At 37.5% G+C, this 20,400-nt stretch overlaps 1 protein-coding gene across 1 annotated transcript; it reads left to right on the forward strand.

Annotated features, from left to right (window-relative positions):
- The first annotated feature begins 890 nt into the window (after positions 1-890).
- On the forward strand, positions 891-1,875 carry LOC138337427 (uncharacterized). Its single transcript, XM_069287336.1, has 4 exons — positions 891-1,014; positions 1,101-1,240; positions 1,352-1,609; positions 1,732-1,875. Exons 1-4 carry the CDS (start codon positions 891-893, stop codon positions 1,873-1,875), a joined length of 666 nt encoding a protein of 221 aa, XP_069143437.1.
- Positions 1,876-20,400: the final 18,525 nt, after the last annotated feature.

Raw genomic sequence — 20,400 nt, forward strand, 5'->3', positions numbered from 1 at the left:
TGGATTTGTAGAAGATGAAAGAAATAAAACAATGGCCCAGACCTACCTCTGTTACAAATATCAAAAGTTTCTTAGGTCTAGCGGGTTATAATAGAAGGTTCGTGGAAGGATTTTCATCCATAGAATTACCATTTACTAGGTTGACATAGAAGATGGTCAAGTTTCAATATTCAGATGATTGTGGAAAGCTTTGCAGTATTGAAACTACATTGAGTAAAACTCCTGTCTTGGCTCTACTAGAGGGTTCATATCGTTACGTGATCTATTGCGATGCATCTAGAGTTGACCTAGGTTTTGTGTTCATGCAACAAGATAAGGTTATAGTTTATGCTTCTAGACAGCTTAAGGTGCATGAGAAGAACAATCAAACTCCTGACCTCGAGCTTGCAGTAGTGGTTTTTGCACTAAATATCTAGAGAAACTACTTGTATGGTGTTCATGTAGATGTGTTCACTTACCATAAGAGGCTTCAATATGTGTTCACCAAGAAAGATGCAGTCTATAATCAGAGAGTAAAGGTTTTCTCCCAAGGGGGAGATGGGGTACTTCACTATAAGGGTAGATTGTGTGTTCCTAATATGGCTGAGTTGAGATAGAATATTCTTGCAAAAGCCCATAACTCAAGATATTCTATTTAGCCAGGTGCCACTCCAGATGTACTATGATCTGCAGAAAGTCAATTGAGGGAATGGCATGAAGAGGGATATAGCAAATTTTTTGGGTAACTGCATCAATTGCTAGCAAGTCAAGGTAGAACATCGAAAACCAGGGGAATGACTCAAGAGGTTAACATTCCTACTTGGAAGTGGGAAGTTATCAATAAGGAATTCATCACAGGGTTACCTCGTACTCGCAAATAACATGACTCCATTTGGGTGATAGTTTATAGGATGACTAAGTCTTCTCGCATTCTTGCAGTCAAGACTATAGATTCGGTGGAGGACTATAGCAAGCCTTACATTAATGACATTGTGAGGATTCATGGGGTTCCTTTTTCTACCATTTCAGATAGAGGTCCTCGGTTTACCTCTCATTTCTAGAAGTCATTTCAAAAGGTTATTGGTACTTAGGTTAACCTTAGCACATCATTTCATCCACAGACGGATGGACAAGCAGAGCATATTATTCAGACCCTGGAGGAATGTTGAGAGCTTGTGTGATTAATTTCAAGGGTAGTTGGGATGATCACCTTCCTCTTATTGAGTTTGCCTACAACAATAGCTACCATTCCAGCATTCAGGTAACACCTTATGAGACATGATATGGATGTAGATGTAAATCTCATGTTGATTGGTTTAAAGTAGGTGAAGTAGTTTTGATAGGACCAGATTCAGTATTATGTGGTATGCAGAAAGTGCAACTTATTATTGATAGAATTAAGACAGCCCAAAGTCATCAGATATCTTATGCAAATGTAAGGAGAAGGGAACTAGAGTTCCAAGTTGATGATTGGGTTTTATTAAAATTTTCAACTATGAAGAAGGTGATGAGGTTTGGCAAGAAACGGATGGTCATTCCTAGATATTTAATCCCTTACAAGATCATTAAAAGGGTTGGTAAAGTGGAATATGAGTTAGAGTTGCTAGCAGAACTAGCATCAGTGTATCCGGTCTCCCACATCTCACTTTTGAAGAAGTGTCTGGGTGATCCAGCCTCCGTGGTGACACTAGAGAGTGTGGGTGATATAGTTTTTACTATGAGGATGTACCAGTTGAGATCCTTAACCGTCAGGTTAGAAGGTCGACAAACAAAGAAGTCACTTCACTCAAGCTTTTGGGGAGATATCAGTCCGTAGAGGGAGCTACTCAGGAAGCAGAAGCAGTTATGAAAGCCAAGTATCATCACCTCTTTCCTGTCGATTCCACTCCAGCTTGAGGTAATAGTTCCTCTTTAGTTATTCAGCCATTAATGCATAAATTCAGTCTTAGAATCATGTTCCTTCAGTCTGTACTCATATTTCCAGCGTATTTGCATGTTCTTGGAACAGATTTAGTTAGAAATTCATTTCTCAGTGTTTACTTTTAGGGATTGCATCCCTCTCCCTCCATTTATTCTAGATTAGTCTTCATTTGAGGAGGAATGGTCACCAAGGGTAGATTATCTAATACCCCGTATCTAAAACAGACCAAAAATGCAGATTTTTAAAAGTTGCAGGTGCGAGCAACGGATAAAACTACGGACCATCAATCGACTTACGGTCTGTCATTTGACTCTGTTGATGGTCCATCAGATCCCATTTTTCAGTCTCAAATGACGGTCGATTAGTGTGACCGTAAGTCGACTTATGGTCCATTAGTTGACTTCGTCGATTTTCCTGCTAACTTATAATTTTCAGTCGTGAACATCGGTCGACTAGTACGGACCATCAGCCAACTTACAGTCCGTCACTCTACTCCGTTGATTGACCAGCTAATTTCCTATTCTCATTCGACTAACGGTTCTTACTGGTTGATCATTTTTCACGACTTAGAACTAGAAGTTACTTGATCAATCAACAGAGTCGACTAATGGACCGTAAGTCAACTTATGATCCGTAGTGGTCGACCATCGTTTGTGGCTTAGAACTTAGAGTCGGTTTGATCATCGATAGAGTCGATTGAGGTCAGTAGTTATCTTAGTGTCTCACGCCTACAACTTCTAATATCTGGTTTTATTTTCTTTATTTTTGTTACGGGGTGTTACATTATCTCCCCCTGCGACCATTTGACCTCGAATGATGAATAAAATAGCTTAAATAGAGGGAGAAAGTTGCAATCGCTACTACTAAACCTTGAGAAATGAGTTTCTGACTAAATTGACTTCCAAGAACATGCAATTACGCTGAAATTACAAGTAAAAACTAAGGAAACATGATTCTAAGGCTTAATTCATGCATGAATGACTGAAAAAATTGTAGAGGAACTATTACCTCAAGTTGGAGTGGAAATAAAAGTAGAGAGGTGAGGATATTTGGCTTTATGGCTACTTCTGCTTCCCAAGTATCTCCCTCTACGGACTGACTCCTCCACAAAACCTTGACTGAAGAGACTTCTTTATTTCTCAACCTTTTAACCTGATGTCAAGAATCTCAACTGATACATACTAATAAGAAGGAATATCTTTCACCTCCACACTCTCTAATGGCACTATATAGGCTTTATCACCCACACAATTCTTCAAGAGCGAGATGTGGAAGACAAGATATAATGTTGGTAGTTCTACTGGTAACTCTACATTATATGCCACATTGCAAACCCTTTCCAAGATCTCATCACCTCTTTCCTTCGGATTCCACTCTAGATTGAGGTAATAGTTCCTCTTTAGTTCAGTTATTCATGCATGAACTAAGCCTTAGAATCATGTTCCCTCAATTTGCACTTGAATTTTCAACGTAATTGTATGTTCTTGGAACTTAATTCAGTTAGAAACTCTGTTCTAAGTGTTTGGTCGTAGGGTTGGCAACTCTCTTTCTCTATTTTAGATAGTTTAGTCATCATTCGAGGACAAATGGTCCCAAGAGGGAGATAAATGTAATTCCCCGTATCAAAAATAGACCAAAAATATATAGATTTTCAGAAGTTGCTGCGGTCAGCGACGGAGCAAACTATAGACCTTCAGTCGACTTACGATCCGTCATTCGACTCAGTCAGTGGCCAGATGACTCTAAGTTCTAAGTCACAAATGAAAGTCTATTAGTATGGACCATCTGTCAAATTGCGGTTTGTTAGTCGACTCCACCGACTAAACAACTAACTTCCAGTTCTCAGTCGCTAACGACATTCAACCACTACGGAGTGTCAGGCAACTTATGGTCCGTCAGTCAACTCCATTGAATAGGTATATTTAAATTATAACTTACAAAAGACAGTCGAATAGTACAAACCGTCAGTCTACTAATGATCCGTCACTCGACTCCGTCGATTGATCCACTTACCTTTAGTTCTCAGTCGCGAACAGACCGTCAATGATTCTGATAGTTTCAAAGTCAGGGGTATTCTCCTTGTTCATTTTGCCCCTGAGCTACGTTGTTTAGACCCTAAATCATGAGGTTTTAGTCAGTTTATGCCTAGAAACATAACTAGAACTTACCCAAATAAAAATCATTTATCCAAACATAGAAAATTAGAAGCAAGAGAGGATAAATGGTCAAGAACCTAGTTAAGGAACACAGAAAGTTTCCATCAATTCTAGCCCCAAAATCATAGGATTTCTCTTTGGAATTCATCACCAGGTATGTGGGATTTCACTAGTGGGTTCCTTTCTCCCATTGGGTCTCTAAATTTAGTCAGTTTCTTGATTTCCTTATTATAAATAGACTTAGGGTTTCTAGAATTACAGCAGATCATCATGAATTAGTTATTAATGTGTTCCAAAAAAGATTACCAAGTTATTACTCAGTTTATTGTATGAATTTCAAAACCCTAGCTTTGTATTTCTTATTTCTTGAATTACACATGCTAGGTCGATATTTCAGTTATTCAGTTATACATGCCTCAGTTATTAATGCATCATTACCAAATTAATAGTTTCATTCTCACTTTGCATGTTCAGTTTGAGCTATCCAGTATTTACAAAAACTCAGTCATAATCACTTAACTACTTAATTCACTGGGAGTAGCATAATTCTTAGTTGGACTAGGGTTTAGTGTACCCAAATAGCCCCAGAACTACTAGAGAAGTAGGTTGTAAGTCCCCTCCATGGGCATATGTTTAGTGATCATGCCAGCATGCCTTTATACTTGTGGCAATGTATATTGGGTCCTCTCAATGGGGCGTATACATCAGACTCCACATTTAGCTCATGTGGTTTTATTATTCCTTATTAGTATCTCCCACAGTTCAGTAGATTCCATTGCATTAACCATTTATTAGTATATTCAGTATTCAGTTTCAACATGTTATAAATTGGTCGCTGCATTTAGTTATCTCAGCATTAAGAATCTAACTCATGTTTAGATTATATTATTGCTTTACTGCTTTCTTCAGTTATGTATTATTTCAGTTTACTCTATCATGCATGCTCAGTACCTTTCAAGTACTAACGCATACGTGCGGTACATCTTTTCCTGATGTAGATTCAGATTCTCAGTATCCAAATCACTCTTAGATTGGTTCCCGAGTCTCCAATTCAAAAAAATTAGAGTTGTTTCTTCTTTTTCTGAGGACAACAATCATGAGTTTTTTTTAGTATTTTTAGTCCTTTAGTTTCAGCTTTTCTACACTTAGTTGGGGCCTATCCCAGCATTTCTTAGCCAATTAGAGGTTATTTTCAGACATAGTTAGTTTTAGCTTAGTATTGAGTTGATATCTTCTTTGTATTAAACTCATCAGTTTTCATATATCTCAGTTATAGTATATGGGTATTCCCCATCTTTTCATTTTATTTATGATTTAGCTTCCACACCAGTTTATTATCTTTAGTATGTTATGATCATGCCAGCAAGTTAACTTTGAATTATTTGTGTTCCTATGTCCTGTTTCCCCGTCTCAAGTGTAGCTTGAGGTGTGAAACTTGAGGAGGACCCAACATTTGACCCTAAAAGCTGTCAAATGATTGCGCAACCAATGAAAGGAACGACAACTTGTCGATGGGATAACGCCCCGTCAATGGTTCTTGTTGGTTCATACTTAGCCAGATATCCCTTGAGCTTCAAAAACCTGTCTCTATCCCTAATACGGTTGACAAATATGGTTCGTGGTTTGATTGATTGGGCGTGGATGGGGTCTCGTCGATAGAACCCTGTCACACTACCTCAAGACGGTTTAAGAGAGGGTGTTAGGTAATTGGTTTGTTAATTCATTAATGATTAAGAGGCATTTATAATTAGTACGTTTAGGATTATAAGAGGGTCCTAAGTCATTAAACTAACCTAACACTTCATAAATCCCAAAACCCAAATAACTCTCACTTCTCTCTACTTTCTCCCACTACCCCAATGACCCCCCATTAAAAAATTAAGTTCAAGTTTTTTTAGGGATTCAAGATCAATACTTTCCTTCACCATTCTTCAAGGATTCTCAAGGTATGGAGGCTATTCACTCTTGGGACTGTTTTCCACAAGAGGTTCTTCACAGATTTGATTTCAATGTTCATCCAAAACCTTGTTTTCATCCAATTTCGTGGGTCTACTTTCTAGATGGAATTGTGTAGTCTTAATTCGATTATTATTGATGATTTATGTATATTCATGTGAGTATTGATTTATCCCCTAAAGACTTGATCTAAATATCTACAAAGACCCATGAATCTTCTTCTTCTTGTAAGCTAACTTGTGATCTATGTGTATTATGATTGTGAGAGATATAATAAAATGTATTCTTGTATAGTTTACTATTATATGATGATGGTGATTCAATTTTTGGTTAAGGGTCGTTGAATTAAGGGTAAGATCTTGGATGAGATTCTTGGAAGCCATTGGTAAGACTTTCAAGATCATGAATACTTTACATCAATTATGTTGGTTTATTCTTGAGGTTGTTGAGTCAATTAAAGTATGAGTATATAAGTATATGATACCATGTTATTGATACGCTCAAACTTACTTCTCAAATAAGAAGTAAAGCGGTCGTATCAAGTAAAGAACCTAACTAATGAGGATAGGATCGTTCCCACGAGGAAAATAGTTCATACTTAACTTCAATATATTATTACTACTATTTAGTGAATTATTTCCTTGGAAAACAAAGACAATAAAAGGGGGGGTTTTATTTCTAAATGAATGAAACCAACTAGCTAAATTAAATGAGACAACTAACAGATTTAAATGTTGGAGTTTAATCAATTAATAAAAATAACTATTGTTTACATGTTCCCCACAGGTTCCTAACTTGATAATTCTAACTATAAAAATTCTTTCCTAGTATGCTTTATGCAAAGTGATCAGCTATGTATTTCTAAATCCTTGGTCCGGCATCTAGAAATTTTACTCCGCACCTTGGTCCGGCTACGTGTGTTGTTATACTAACCTTTACCTTTACCTCATATTAAGCATTGTATTCGATATTTGACTAAGTTATTACATTGTACCAATCAATAATAGACTATTAGATAGTATACACTAAATCTATGTTGTTAATTCTTTTCCTATTATCTACCTCCTTGATCTGGCAAGTAGCATTAAGGCGAGTTCTAACGTTGGCCATCCATTTAAAATACTTCTAAGCGAAAGAATTATCAATACATGCAAGACACTATTCTAAAATTGTTATTTTAGTTAGATTTTATCTTATTATTCACCTATAGTTCTCACAACCCTTGTTATGGATTTTAATTACCCATAGTCATAATCACAATATTCATATATATGATATAAGAATTCATGCACTTACTTCAATGAGAAAGAATAAAAACAAGAGATTTACTTGATTAATCGCCAAATCACCAACAATCAACTCCAGAGAAAAGTGTACCAATCCAAAGTTTAATAATCAAAATAATCTCCTCACAAAGAATATAACATAAAAGTGTCTAATAACCAAGAGTCTAACCGTATGAGAGTCAAATAATATGAGAGTCTAACTATATGAGAGTCTAACCCCAAAAATGAGGTTTTTAAAACTATTTATAAAAAACAAAAAACCTAATAAAAGAAGGACTCTAATTGCGGGAAATATGTTAAAACGCGGCTGGGTCAACGGACCTCGCGGCGAATCATCGTGGTCACGACGGGCCATTGTGGACACTATCATCCCAGACTTTGCAAATTCTTTTGTTGCTCTCTTCATTACGCTTGACGGAAGGTATGACGGATCATCACAGGCTCTGATCATCACGATGAACCAATAGGACGGGACCGTCATGGCTACGATGGTCCGTCATGCACTTTGTAACCTCACACTTGGTCAGAATTCCCCATATTCCTTCAGCAGCTTCACTAAGATGCCACCTAAGGGCTGTCACAGGCACGATGGACCATCACAAGCTCCGTAGGTGGTAACTTATATGTATTTCTTGGTCAAAAACATCCGCGTTCATCCTTAGATAGATTTCCTGCAAATAAAGATAAACTTACATAAAAATAATAGAAAAAGGCTTTTGGACACACACTAAACTTAAGGAAAAAGAAATATAAATACCGTGAAACCACGGTATTTCAACACCCTCAACTTAAATTTGTTGTTTGTCCTCAAGCGATGCACTATGACTCACTACAAAATCTTTGTACAATAGTATCCATGTTTAATCTTTCGCAATAATTTTGCTATCGATCCCAATCAATCTCATCATATTTATGCATGTTATCACTATTAGGCTTCAGTTATGTGGAATCTGACCTATTCTCTTCAATTTCTCACCGAGGTGCTAATATTTCAGGAATTGCAACTAGTGTCCTCACTTCAAAACAACATCCTCATTTTTCACACAATGATTTCAGTTTGAGTATAAGGATTACTTTTCAACACTCACTCTCAGAAAAAATTCACAACTCATTCATACCTATTGTCATAAGCTTGCCATTATTTTCACTTCTTTAAGTTTGCTATACAACTTTTAAGATCACAATAGGACTTTCTTAGCTTGTAACATAGGATCAGGCTCAGGTATGGTATATTTAGGTATACTTTAGTGACTTTTTGCCCTTCTTGACATATCGACTAAACATACCTCTTTTCATCATTATATTTCACCCAATTTCTCATATTCTTTCACCTTGCTATTTTCCCTTCTTTCTCCATTTGTGTAAGTGACTCTCTTCTTTTCTTGCTTGTATTTATTGTATTTTTTTTATTTCACTTTTCTTTCAACTGGTTCTTGAGTTACTTTACTTTTGTTCTTTCTCTCTCTTTGTTCTTTCAACCCCACTCTCCAGAGCATTCCTCGTAATAGCCACCCTCAACTCATGGCTTTGTCATGACTCAAAGTACACAATACCAAAGTTGGGTCAGGGCCATAAAAAGGTTGTTTACTGCATTAACCAACCTCAACTTATGCCTTTAGCATAAGCTGAGGTGCACATGTCCAACAGGACCAGGGCCAACACATTATTCCCAGAAAAGATCAGTTGGGTGAAAAATAAAGGTCTAGTTTAAGCTCAAATCATTTGGATCAATGAAAGATTAATTTCATTTGGTTTTTTATTTAGGCTAAAAATGGGCTATATTGAACAAGGGCCTATGATCCTTTCCTAATTGTCTATTACAGCTTCCTTTTAGCAGGACTAACCAGGCAAGTTCTAGCTCAGTACAAACAGTAGACTATTCAAATCTTCCTCACACTCACTTGACATCTCGTTACTCTACCACACTATCAGACACCTAGTTCAAATTTTAGACTTAGGGTCATGTAGTGGTGTATCTCTATGTCATGCTTAGAGCCACACATTTATCAATTACTATGCCTAGCTATGCATCATTTTCATTTCATACGGATATCATTTTAGCAATCATGCTTCAAAGTTAAACTATGTACACAAGATAAAGACATGTCGGTTCAACACTAAAAATAATCAATCTCTTGGGAAAAAGAACACAGGCAAGAAAACCCCAAAAGAGGATAGTGAAATGGGCTACTCAGACTTCACCCTAGCACTCACTTTCCATTTACCCCACCCCAAACAAAAAATCATGAAATTGTCCCCAATGCATAAAAAATTGAAATACGAGAGTGGTAGGTGAAGCAAACCTGGGGCGCAAAGCGCCGACGATCAGCAAGCTGGTGGGTCTGGTTCCCCAGAACCCACTACGTCTGTAGTTTGGACTTCCTCAGTAGTGTCCTTATCAGCAACAGCACTATCAATAGTGCCTCCCGCAATCGCCACATCTATGGAGCTAGATGCCCAATATCTGATTTTACAGCCTTCATCCGACGCGCCTCCTCATCAGCAAGCGAGGCTCTCCTCGCAGCCTTCATCTCATGGCGCTCCTTCTTCCGTGTTCTAGACTCATCCTCCTCTCGACCCCTACGCCTCTTGGGATGCTCTTGAGGGGGAGGTGGTGGAATCTCAAAAGTGGCAAATAAGGCCGCCATCACTGTGTCCTCAGTAGGCTCTGCAAAAGGGGCCTCACACTCAGTCACCCTAGCCTCTAGGATCATATCAATTTCTTCTCAAAGACTCTTGACCATAGACTGAAGGGTTGACACATCAACCTGAGGGGCTGGTCGGGCTAGCACCTGCAACTCAAAAGCGTCCAAGCTCTGATGAACTTCAGTGATCTTCCGCTCTGTGTGTTGGACCATTCTCCGCTCCAAGCACTCTTGTGCCTCAGCAATAGACCTCTGCATCCAATGCTAGATGTGATGCAGAAGTGTAGCCATCTGTGCCTCTAGTTTCTGGACCCTAGCAAGCGGGACCAGAGCAGGGAAAGGGGCTGAGCAAGAGGAGCTCAGGGCAGTGCTACTACCCGGGATAGACTCTACCGGGGTAGTGTCAATGGTTTAAGAAGCAGCCTGCATAGCCATGCGAGCCTGTGCTACCTTATCAGCCAGATTGTCACCAAGTGAAGGCAACTCTGGACTGGGCTCTCTGCGTGGAACCAACTCATTGGCCTCATCCCTGATGAGGCCGATATCAACAGTGCCTAGTGGAGTCCTGAGCTGATCAATGTGCCAGATGGTCACACCTGTGGACCTGCATAAAGAAAATGTCATGCACGGAAAAAGGTAAGTAGTTGTTACCTTAAAAGTCCTCTCGTGCATTACCGCCTTTAGAAGCCAAGCAAAGTCCACCTCAAACCCGGCTATCATCGTCGCCATCAGAATTGCACGATCCCATATGACTATATTATCAGCGGTTGTAGGGGAAAGGCAGTGGCAGACAATCAACCATAAGAACTTGGTCGTGAAGGTCAGGTTAGCCTTCTTGATGGATCCCTTTGGCTCGGTTACCCAGTTGGCACCCTTTCCATCACCAGACAAGTGCAAGTCCATCCATCTCTTGGTGGTCTCTCTTAGCGACAGCTCACGCAAGAATTGGCCATCTTTGACAATTTGCCACCTGTAGTCGAACTCGGCCGCACTGAGGGGTACGGTTGGACTAAACATCCTCGCCATATAGATATCAGCGAATGGAAGGTATGGAGATATCAACTTGAATGCCACGTACTCGGACATGCTCAAGTGGGGCCTGTTTGGCGGGGGCAGCCCGTCTATCAATATGTGATCTGAGAGTAGCCACATAGGAGGAGAAGACTTCCCGTAAGGACCCGCCTCTCCAATTTAAGGGTCCGTGTCATGACTCCTTTCTTATTCAGAAACTTTGCGTCTGAATAAACTTGATACTGCCCGTCGATACACCACAAGTTGGGCTGATCAGCAACTGGGGTGAGAACACGAGTCGGTGAGTCGGGAGTGGATTCAGCAGACCTGGAGGCTTCCTCCGACCATTAAACTCCTAAGGAGTCAGACGCTCCTTCTTCATGAGTAGCTGACCGAGAAGGTGTACCGGTCAGTGTGTGCTTCTCATCAGACTGGGGGGTAGTGACTACGTCGGACGCTACCTTTTTGGGCATAGTTATGGCAGCACGGGCAGCTCGGGATGGAGTGGCAGTGCCTGGGGGCACGTACTCGGGGTCATGATCATCATTAGAGCCAATGACTAGGCGGGCAGACGGGGCGACAGACTTTGATCGCCCACATGCGTAAACTCGATCTTGATTTGGTGCCATAATAGATAGTACCTATAAAGAATCAATATTAGTATGAGAAGGTCGAGTAAAAATGAAACAAAATAAATATAAGAGCTTAGTTGTCATGACTTTTCTGTAGTAACAATGAAACACGACAGACCAGGTGACGGTTCGTCGTGAGTATGACGGACCGTCATGGGGTCCACTATGTCTTACTTCAATTATATTGATGTGGAGACCCCTGAAGGAAAGTCTCTGACAAGTATGACGGATAAACAGGATGCACCGTCATGACAATGACGGTCCATCGTCGATATCCATTGTAGAGACCCTTAGGAGAGGAGTCTCTAACCATCACGACGGTTGTACAGGACAAACCACCAAGGGTATGACGGTCCGTCGTAGATGTCCATCAGAGGACACTTAGAAAAAGAGAGGACACTTAGAAAAAGTATGGAGAACCTCAGGAAAATGGGTCTCTGGCCGTCGCGACGGTTGTGCAGGACGGACCGCCGAGGGTATGAAGGTCCGTCGTAGATGTCCGTAAGAGAACACTTGGAAAAAGTTGGAGACCCTAAGGAACATGGTCTCTGACAACCAGAACGGTTGTGCAGAAAGGAATGTCGTGACAATGACGGTCCGTCGCATGTGTCCGTTGCATGTGTCCGTTGGTGGACACTTGGAGAAAATTAGTCAGTGAGGTGATGGGGGTGTTGGGATGGACCCTATGACGGTCTGTCGTGGGTACGACGGTCCGTCATCGGGGTCTCGTTCTGTCATTCAGTGATAGAAATGGGGATGTTGCAATCATCCCCTATGACCCAAATGTAATTTTTAGTGTTTAACCTACATATGTCTAACCCAAATACCTAGTAAACTAGCAATGCTAAAGCACCTATTTTTAATGTTTTAACAAGGCAATTTTGAGGACTCTCAACCTAGGTTAGACAGAATTTGTATTAAAAAATGAACCCATCAATAAGAAATAGGATAATACTAATTGATAAACGAAAATGCAATGTAAATAGGAATAAATCAGAGACACATACCTGAGAATTTGAGAAAAACAAGCAAGGAAGGTACTTGGTGATCAAGAAGAGAACCACAGCAGCAGACTCCGACTAGTAAAGAGTGGATTTTAGGAATTGGGGAATTTGGGTAAATGATCAGTTGAAAGAGAGGTAGGAAGTGGGAAGTTTAAAAAGGAGGTAATGGGAGAAAGAGGGAAAGAAACCGTTCAAATGAAGGGGTGGGGTCTATATTGGTTAAGGCAATAGTTTCCCTAAAGTTAAATGGACAAAGCAAGTAAATGACTACGACCCTAACGAGAAGGACTTTACGAGGGTTAATTAGGATAGGTGGAAGAAATGACCCATCTAGACAATGCACAAGTAGCTTCTTAGGAAGTTCTAGGAAGTTCTTCCAATGCATGTCACTATGTATGTGGTCTTTATGCATGACATTGTAGTATTTGTCTACTTGTTATGAAGATGTGCATGATATGAGTGTTTATGCATGATGTTCATCTTTTTTACTATATGATGAAGGTCTTGACTTAACTATGTGTGTGTTGTACTATACTTTTATGATGGTATGTGTTGCCTTGTATAGATTGACTTAACTATGAAGTGTTTGTCCTTTGAATATGCTTATATGATGTATGTCAATGATATAAATGCTATTCTTTCAAGGTTTTATAAATATTTACTCAAAAAGGCATGAAGTATGATTTCAAGAAAATGTCCCTTTTAAATGCATGTTTTTGCATGGTTTCAATACTTTGTACATTCATATACTTATCCCATTCTTCTCTACTTTTTACACAAAGTGTAGGTTATGGTTGCTTAAAGGATGTCTATGATTGAGGATCCTTTTATGTGATTCCCAAGCTCAAGGAAAGGCGTTCTTAAAATAAAAGGATTCCCTACTCATGTCTTAATGTAAAATGTTTAAAGATTGTATAGTTATGTCTTATGTTTTAAGGGTCATGTCCCTTATGTATTCTAATGTTGTTGAGTCTAAGATGGAAAAGAGACGTAGAGTCCATATATCTATTATGACTTATATTTTATATGTATATGAGGTAAAGTTTCTACCATATGACGTGCTATGAAAAGTTTTAAATTATCCGCTAAATTAACTATGTGAATGCGATAAATCATAAATTTTGTCTTGCATATGACTTCTGAGAGGTCAACTACGCCATGTTACTTCAAGGTGGTGCTCCCCGGATGTGACAGGTCGGAGGAATGTGAGAGAAACTTAAAAATATTGAATGACAGGCTTACTTCCGCTACGATGTTTACTTTGCAAGAGGGTACAAAAGGTTTCTTTGTATATTGTGATTCATCCCAAATGCATTTAGGATGTGTGCTTATGCAACATGGGAAAGTGGTAGCCTATGCTTCTAGACAACTTATAGTGCATGAGAGAAACTATCCAACTCATGATATGAATTAGTGGCCGTAGTATTTGCCTTGAAAATATGAAGGCATGGCTTATATGGTGTTCATGTTGATGTGTATACCAACCACAAGAGTCTCCAATATTTGTTTATTTATAAGGAGTTGAATCTCCGACAAAAAAAAGTGATTGGAATTATTTAAAGATTACTACATGAGTGTTTTCTATCACCCCAACAAGGTAGATGTGGTTGCGAATGCTCTAAGTCATTTATCCATGGGTAGTATATCTTATGTGGATGAAGCAAAGAGAAACCTACTAAAAGATGTTTATAGGTTGGATATATTGGGTATGAGGTTGGAAGATTCTCTAAATGGTGGTTCATGGTCCACCATAACTCCGAGTCATCTTTTGTAGTTGAGGTGCAGTCCAAAAAACAACATGATCAATCATTGATGGAGATGAAGGAATCAGTTCTTGGTAAACTTATTGAGTCATTCTCCTTAAACGAGATGGTGTCTTGAGGTTTCAATGAAGGTTGTGTGTTCCCAATGTAAATGGTTTGAGGAATCGAATTCCTGAGGAAGCTCATGGGTCCCGTTAATACATTCATCCGAATTCGACAAAGATGTACCATGACCTTAGGAGAGTGTTTTGGTGGGAAGGTTTAAAAAAGCACTTAGCGGAATTTGTTGCTAAGTGTCAAAATAGTAAACAAGTAAAAGTCGAATACCAAAAGTCTGGTCGTTTAGTTCGATAAATCCAAGTTCCTATTTTTAAGTTGGAAGACATCAATATGGATTTTGTGGTAGGGTTGCCTCGGTCACAAAAACAATATGACTCTATATGGGTGGTTGTGGATAGGTTGACCAAATCCGCTCATTTCATTCTTGTCAAGTCTAGTTATTCACTGGAAGATTACGCAAGGATATTAACATTTGATATTGTGTGTAACCATGGTATTCTGTTAACCATCATATCGGATAGGGGTGCACAATTCACATCTAGGATTTAGAGATCATTCAAAGAAGGGTTAGGTACTAAGGTGAAGCTAATCACTTTTTTTCATCCCCAAACGGATAGTGAAGCGGAATGTACTATTCCAACCCATGAGGATATTCTTAGAGCTTGTATTATTGATTTTAAGAAAAAGTGGGTTAAGCATTTTCCTTTGATGGAATTTGCTTACTATAAAAGCTTCCATTCATCTATATATATGGATCTTTATGAAGCCTTGTATGGTCGGAGGTGTAGGTCTTCCATTGGATGGTTTGTAGTGGGTGGGACTTCTTTTCTTCATCTCAATTTAATTTATAATACTTTGGAGAAGGTTCGTATCATAAGGAACCGGTTGCGAACAGTTGATATTCGGCAAAAGTCTTATATCGATCATAGCATAAGGGATTTATAGTTTGAAGATGGTAATAAAGTGTATTTGAAAATTTGTCCTATGAAAGGGGTGGTTATATTTGGCAACAAAGGGAAGTTGAGTCCTCGTATTTGGGTCCTTATGAAATGTTTCAAAGGGTTTATAAGGTTGCCTATTAATTGAAACACCCTAGTGAATTGGCTTCGGTTCATCCAGTTTCCTATTTCTGTATATTTAAGAAGTGGATCGGTGATCCCAAGTCTATTATTCCTATTATGGGTATTGGTGTGAAGTATTAACCTCTCTTATGAGGAATTTCCGGTTCAAATACTTGCTATGCAATTAATGAAGTTAAGAATTAAAGAGGTGGCTAGCGCAAAGGTGTTATAGAAGAATCACCTACTTGAGGGTGCAAAATGGGAGTCCGAGCAACCATGAAGTCCCGTTATCTTCATATATTTTATAATTAATATTAGTTATTTCTATTAATAATGAAAATAATGACTAAAAATGAAGTATCTTGATTTTTGGTGATATTGTGCAAAATGTGCATTTTTGGATGTTTTGATAGTGACTTACTGTGAAGCATGCTAATAATTTTCAATTGTTATTGTTTTAGTTATGTTTTCCATTTTTTAATGATGATTGTTTATGCAAGGATATGTAGAATGTCGGTAAGTTGAACTTTTTTATAATTGACTCATAAATGCTGTGTTTAACTCTTGTTGTTGTGAGAAGGAAATTCCTCATAATGTGATTTTGAGCCTTATTTGTGGTAATTGAAGTTTTGAATTGCATTGTGTAAATAATATGTTTGATGTTGTTAATGTATTGTTCTTTTTTGGTCTTCTAATGTTGAGTCTATTTCTTCCTTTCAAAAGATTTTAATGTCATTCCGCGACGAATGTTCCTAAGGTGTGACAATGTAACACTTTGAAAATCCAAGCCGTGTTCTACAGCATAAAATAAGTGTCAAAAGGGATTGAAACTCTTTTAAGTTTATTTTAATGAATATAAGTCATTTATGAAATCTAGAAGCCAACACGTCCAAGAACGCCCACGACGTATGAAACTAGTTTAAGGAGGTACTAGCATGCCTTAACCTATTTAACTAACTTTTAGGGGTCGGAAATTTATGAAATTTGGTGAAAGGGTGTCTAACTTTTGTTATGGTTGATTCATAGTCATGAGGGTACGACTCCCCAAGGACCATTCAAGGTCCCTTGAGGAGGACCCTTTCGTTTTGGGGTCGAAAGAGAACTTCCTGGGCAGTGTGCAGCCGCGAGGGGAGTCGACGAGGCGTGTGTGGATCGGCGGGGCGTCGATGCCATCCATCAAAAAACTCATAGAAATTTTATACAATTGTATATTTTAACCAGACTCTGAACTCATCGACGAAGTGCAGCACAGAAAGGGGAGGAGTCGTTAACTGACTGATGAACCTTGGAGGAGGTCTCGTTTGTGAAGGACTGACTTTGCTGCACGTTTTTAGTTGGTGCCATATAATTAATTAAGGGTTTAGGTCGTTAAATAGGGGTTAAGGGAAGTTTAATTAAATTTATTAAAACTCAATATATAAACCCAAACCTCAATAGACTAATCTAAGCTCTCATAATTGACAAATCTTAACTCTCTTTCTTCTCTCTTCTTTCTCTCTCTAATGAATAACTCTATTGAAGGTCAAACAAGGGAAGGGTTTAAGGGATTAAAAGAGACAATTTTTAACATCACCTTTCATCCATTACATAGTTATGAGATCTCTTTCTCCCTTTATACCTCTTTCCTCAAAGGGTTCCATCAAATTGATTTCTAAAGTTAGGTTTTCAAGTAGGTATTTTCCAATCTCGAAATTTATGTTATGAATTGATTTTTTTGTTAGTTATTTTGTATATTATAAATATTAAAAAGGGAGGTTTCCTAAGGGTATTATAAGTATTTTAAGTAGGTTTATTAGTCCTAAACCCCTAGATGAGGTCATTATTCAAAATCATAACCCAAAAGGAATCCATTGGAGCAAAAAGGCATGATAGAGATTGGATTGAAGATTTCTTTGGTGATTCTCCCGAAATTATTCATCAAATTAGTGGTATAGTATCAATTTAGATATGACCGTCATCGTTGAATCTCTTTTCTTTAAGTATCCAAACTTCAAAGTGATTTCTAAACTCTTCAAAAAAAAATGTTATGAATAAGTTTATATTGATTGAACTTTTTTTAATTATATTATTTTAACCTAATTAATCTATGAACCCATGTAATTCATTTAACCCTAGATTTGACTATTCTGTGGGTGAAATGATTATGTCTTTAATGCTCATGAGTTCTTTTGTAATTTGATTAGGGCTATTGAATTATGAACGAATAATACTAGAATTAGGAAAATATTACTAATTATATTAAATAAATAGATAAATCATAAAGTGGCATCCAATGTTGGTCCTCTTATATTTGACGACCTACCAAAAGTATTTGAGATAAGATGTCCAAGCTTTCTTATTGATAATAAGGGTTAGTACAATTAATGCACTAAGTAATGAGAAATGCTTAAAAACTTCTAATCACACGAAAGGGACACATTTCTATGCAAGTATGCATTTATGTAGTTTTTGAGAGCCTTTCAAATCCTTAATACAACACATAAGGCAAATATTTGAACAATATAAATCTAAATTGAAGTTGTAGCCTTGGGACATCCTATGATTCACTTGTGCATTATAAATGTTTCATCCCATTCTACCAACTCAGCTAAGTGATCCTTTGAATCTACGTTAGCCACACACATTAGCTTTCCATTCCCCTATCTTTCAAAATCATGAGTTAAACACATAGAACATGAACCACCTTTGAATATAGGAACATCTCACTATAAACATTATTCATTTAATTTACATGTTATCATTATCATTTTATAACTACAAAGAACTACCCACAACAACCTTCTAAGACTACTACTGCGATGTACACGTGAGTCCCCATACCCCCATTTCTACTTAATAAACTCACTAGAATGTCATAGACTAGTTCGTACTTCTTTCATTAAATGATTATTTAGGGAATATCAACAATATCCGACATAAAACATGAGAAATTACATGGAATCTGGAGTCATCAAGCCCCACACTGAAAAAGGGTGTTCTACCTACAGAGGTAGAATGTACATAGTAGCTACTATGTGGATCTACTATCAATTAAGGGATATGACATTTCTTCTAGGGACTCTTAATTTTTTATCAATTAGTTTATAATTAATTTTATTATTTATTTTGTTAAGATTAAGAATCTCATTAACTAATTTATATTATTTCATCTTATTGAAATTACATAAAAAAAAATTTTTATTTTTTTAAGATAACTCATTAATAAATATGTATAATTTCATCTTATTGAGTTTGGTCGATTTCACCGATCAATTCAAAGTCGGTTTATCTTTTTAAACTTAGATTGGTTGTAATTTTTACCATATCCTTCTCGTCATTTTCTTTCAAACTTTTTAGAGGACAAATTTTGGGACTTCTATTTTGCAAATTACAGCAGCCAAATTCCCAAACTCATCCCATAGACCATTAAACAATACACTAGCAACACACGTACAACAGTAGCAATATCAATCGATACCATACCAACACTACCCTAAGTAGTACGTTCTTTTAGAAGACTTAGTTGATTCATTCTTTTGTTGGGGAATAGCTTTAACCAACATAGACCATGAGAGATAGACATGACATCGAGATACTACCCTTATCGGATGAGGCTTACACCCTTGCCTATGGTGTGACCTTTCTCTTAGCATTTACATGGCTGTGCCAATACCTACACCTATGCGAGCGCATAGTTAAGGGATAAGGGAGATTGTTAGTAAGTAACTCACTCTCTACTCACAAGTAGTACTCATATCTAGACGTACATTGGGTACAACATGTCTACTCACAATGTGCACCCACCCCTTCTTCAAATCCTCTCGGTGCTAAGCATAACTCCCCAAAGATTCTTAAACATTCATTACTAAAGGTCAATGATAAATTTTTGACACCCCATATCTACTCACAATACGTATCAATCCTCCAACCTACATTATAAATCTCTTGGGAGGTAGTGAGATTGGTAATAAACACTTCATCTTAATTTACAATGAGTGTTCACCTCAAAAATCCCCTTATTCACATTCATTTACTTCATTTATTCATTCAAGTGTGAGTTTGTGTGTACATGTGAGCACAACTTTCACATAATGACCATTCTCATTATTGAGTTCAAGACATGCTTACTCCTTCATTCATTATTTATCACACACTAGCTTGCTCAACATATACAAATACTTCATTTAGGAATAATCTAAGCAAGACATACAATTCAAGCTTTAAAATACATATCAACATGAGCCTCATCATTATAACTTCATTTCACACCTTAGGCCTTAAAATCCATTCTCACTACACATAAAAATATAAATTCAAATACATCAAATAAACACCGCCACAAAGAAGGTGGATGATAACACTCAAGAGCATTACATAATAAGAGTTATACAACTTAACAAGCTCACAAATTAACCAATCATTCACAATCTATAACATATTCTTCATCATTTGATCTTAATATGTCCCTTAGGGTAGAATGTAAACCATAATAACAACATAAGGAAACCAAAGTTCATACCCTACACAAACATGTTCATTTAACCCATTTTTTAAGTTAAAAGTTTTAAATGTGCATAAGCATGATTTAATTAGTATGTAACATTAAAATAATCAATTTATACTAGAAAAAACATTTTCAATAATTAAAAGACACTTATATGAAGACCTATACTTAGAGTCAATCATAGAAGAAGATAGAGTTTAAAAACCCTTTTTAACATCTTTTAGAAATGATTTCTTAAATGGAAGGGAGTTCAAGGATTACTATAATATCTCAATAATAATAATAACCACTAATATTTTATGAATAAATGTTCTCAACCATCCCTCCTAGCTTTTCTTTGAGTCTTAGCTAGAACGGTGACTTGAGAGAGTTTTTCTTTAGAGAAAGAGTTTAATATTTGAAGTGAGGGGTCTTGTCTAGGTGCAAGACTTAAAACTAATTTA

The sequence above is a fragment of the Solanum lycopersicum genome, chromosome 7 (genome assembly GCF_036512215.1).
Source record: "Solanum lycopersicum chromosome 7, SLM_r2.1".
NCBI lineage: Eukaryota > Viridiplantae > Streptophyta > Magnoliopsida > Solanales > Solanaceae > Solanum > Solanum lycopersicum.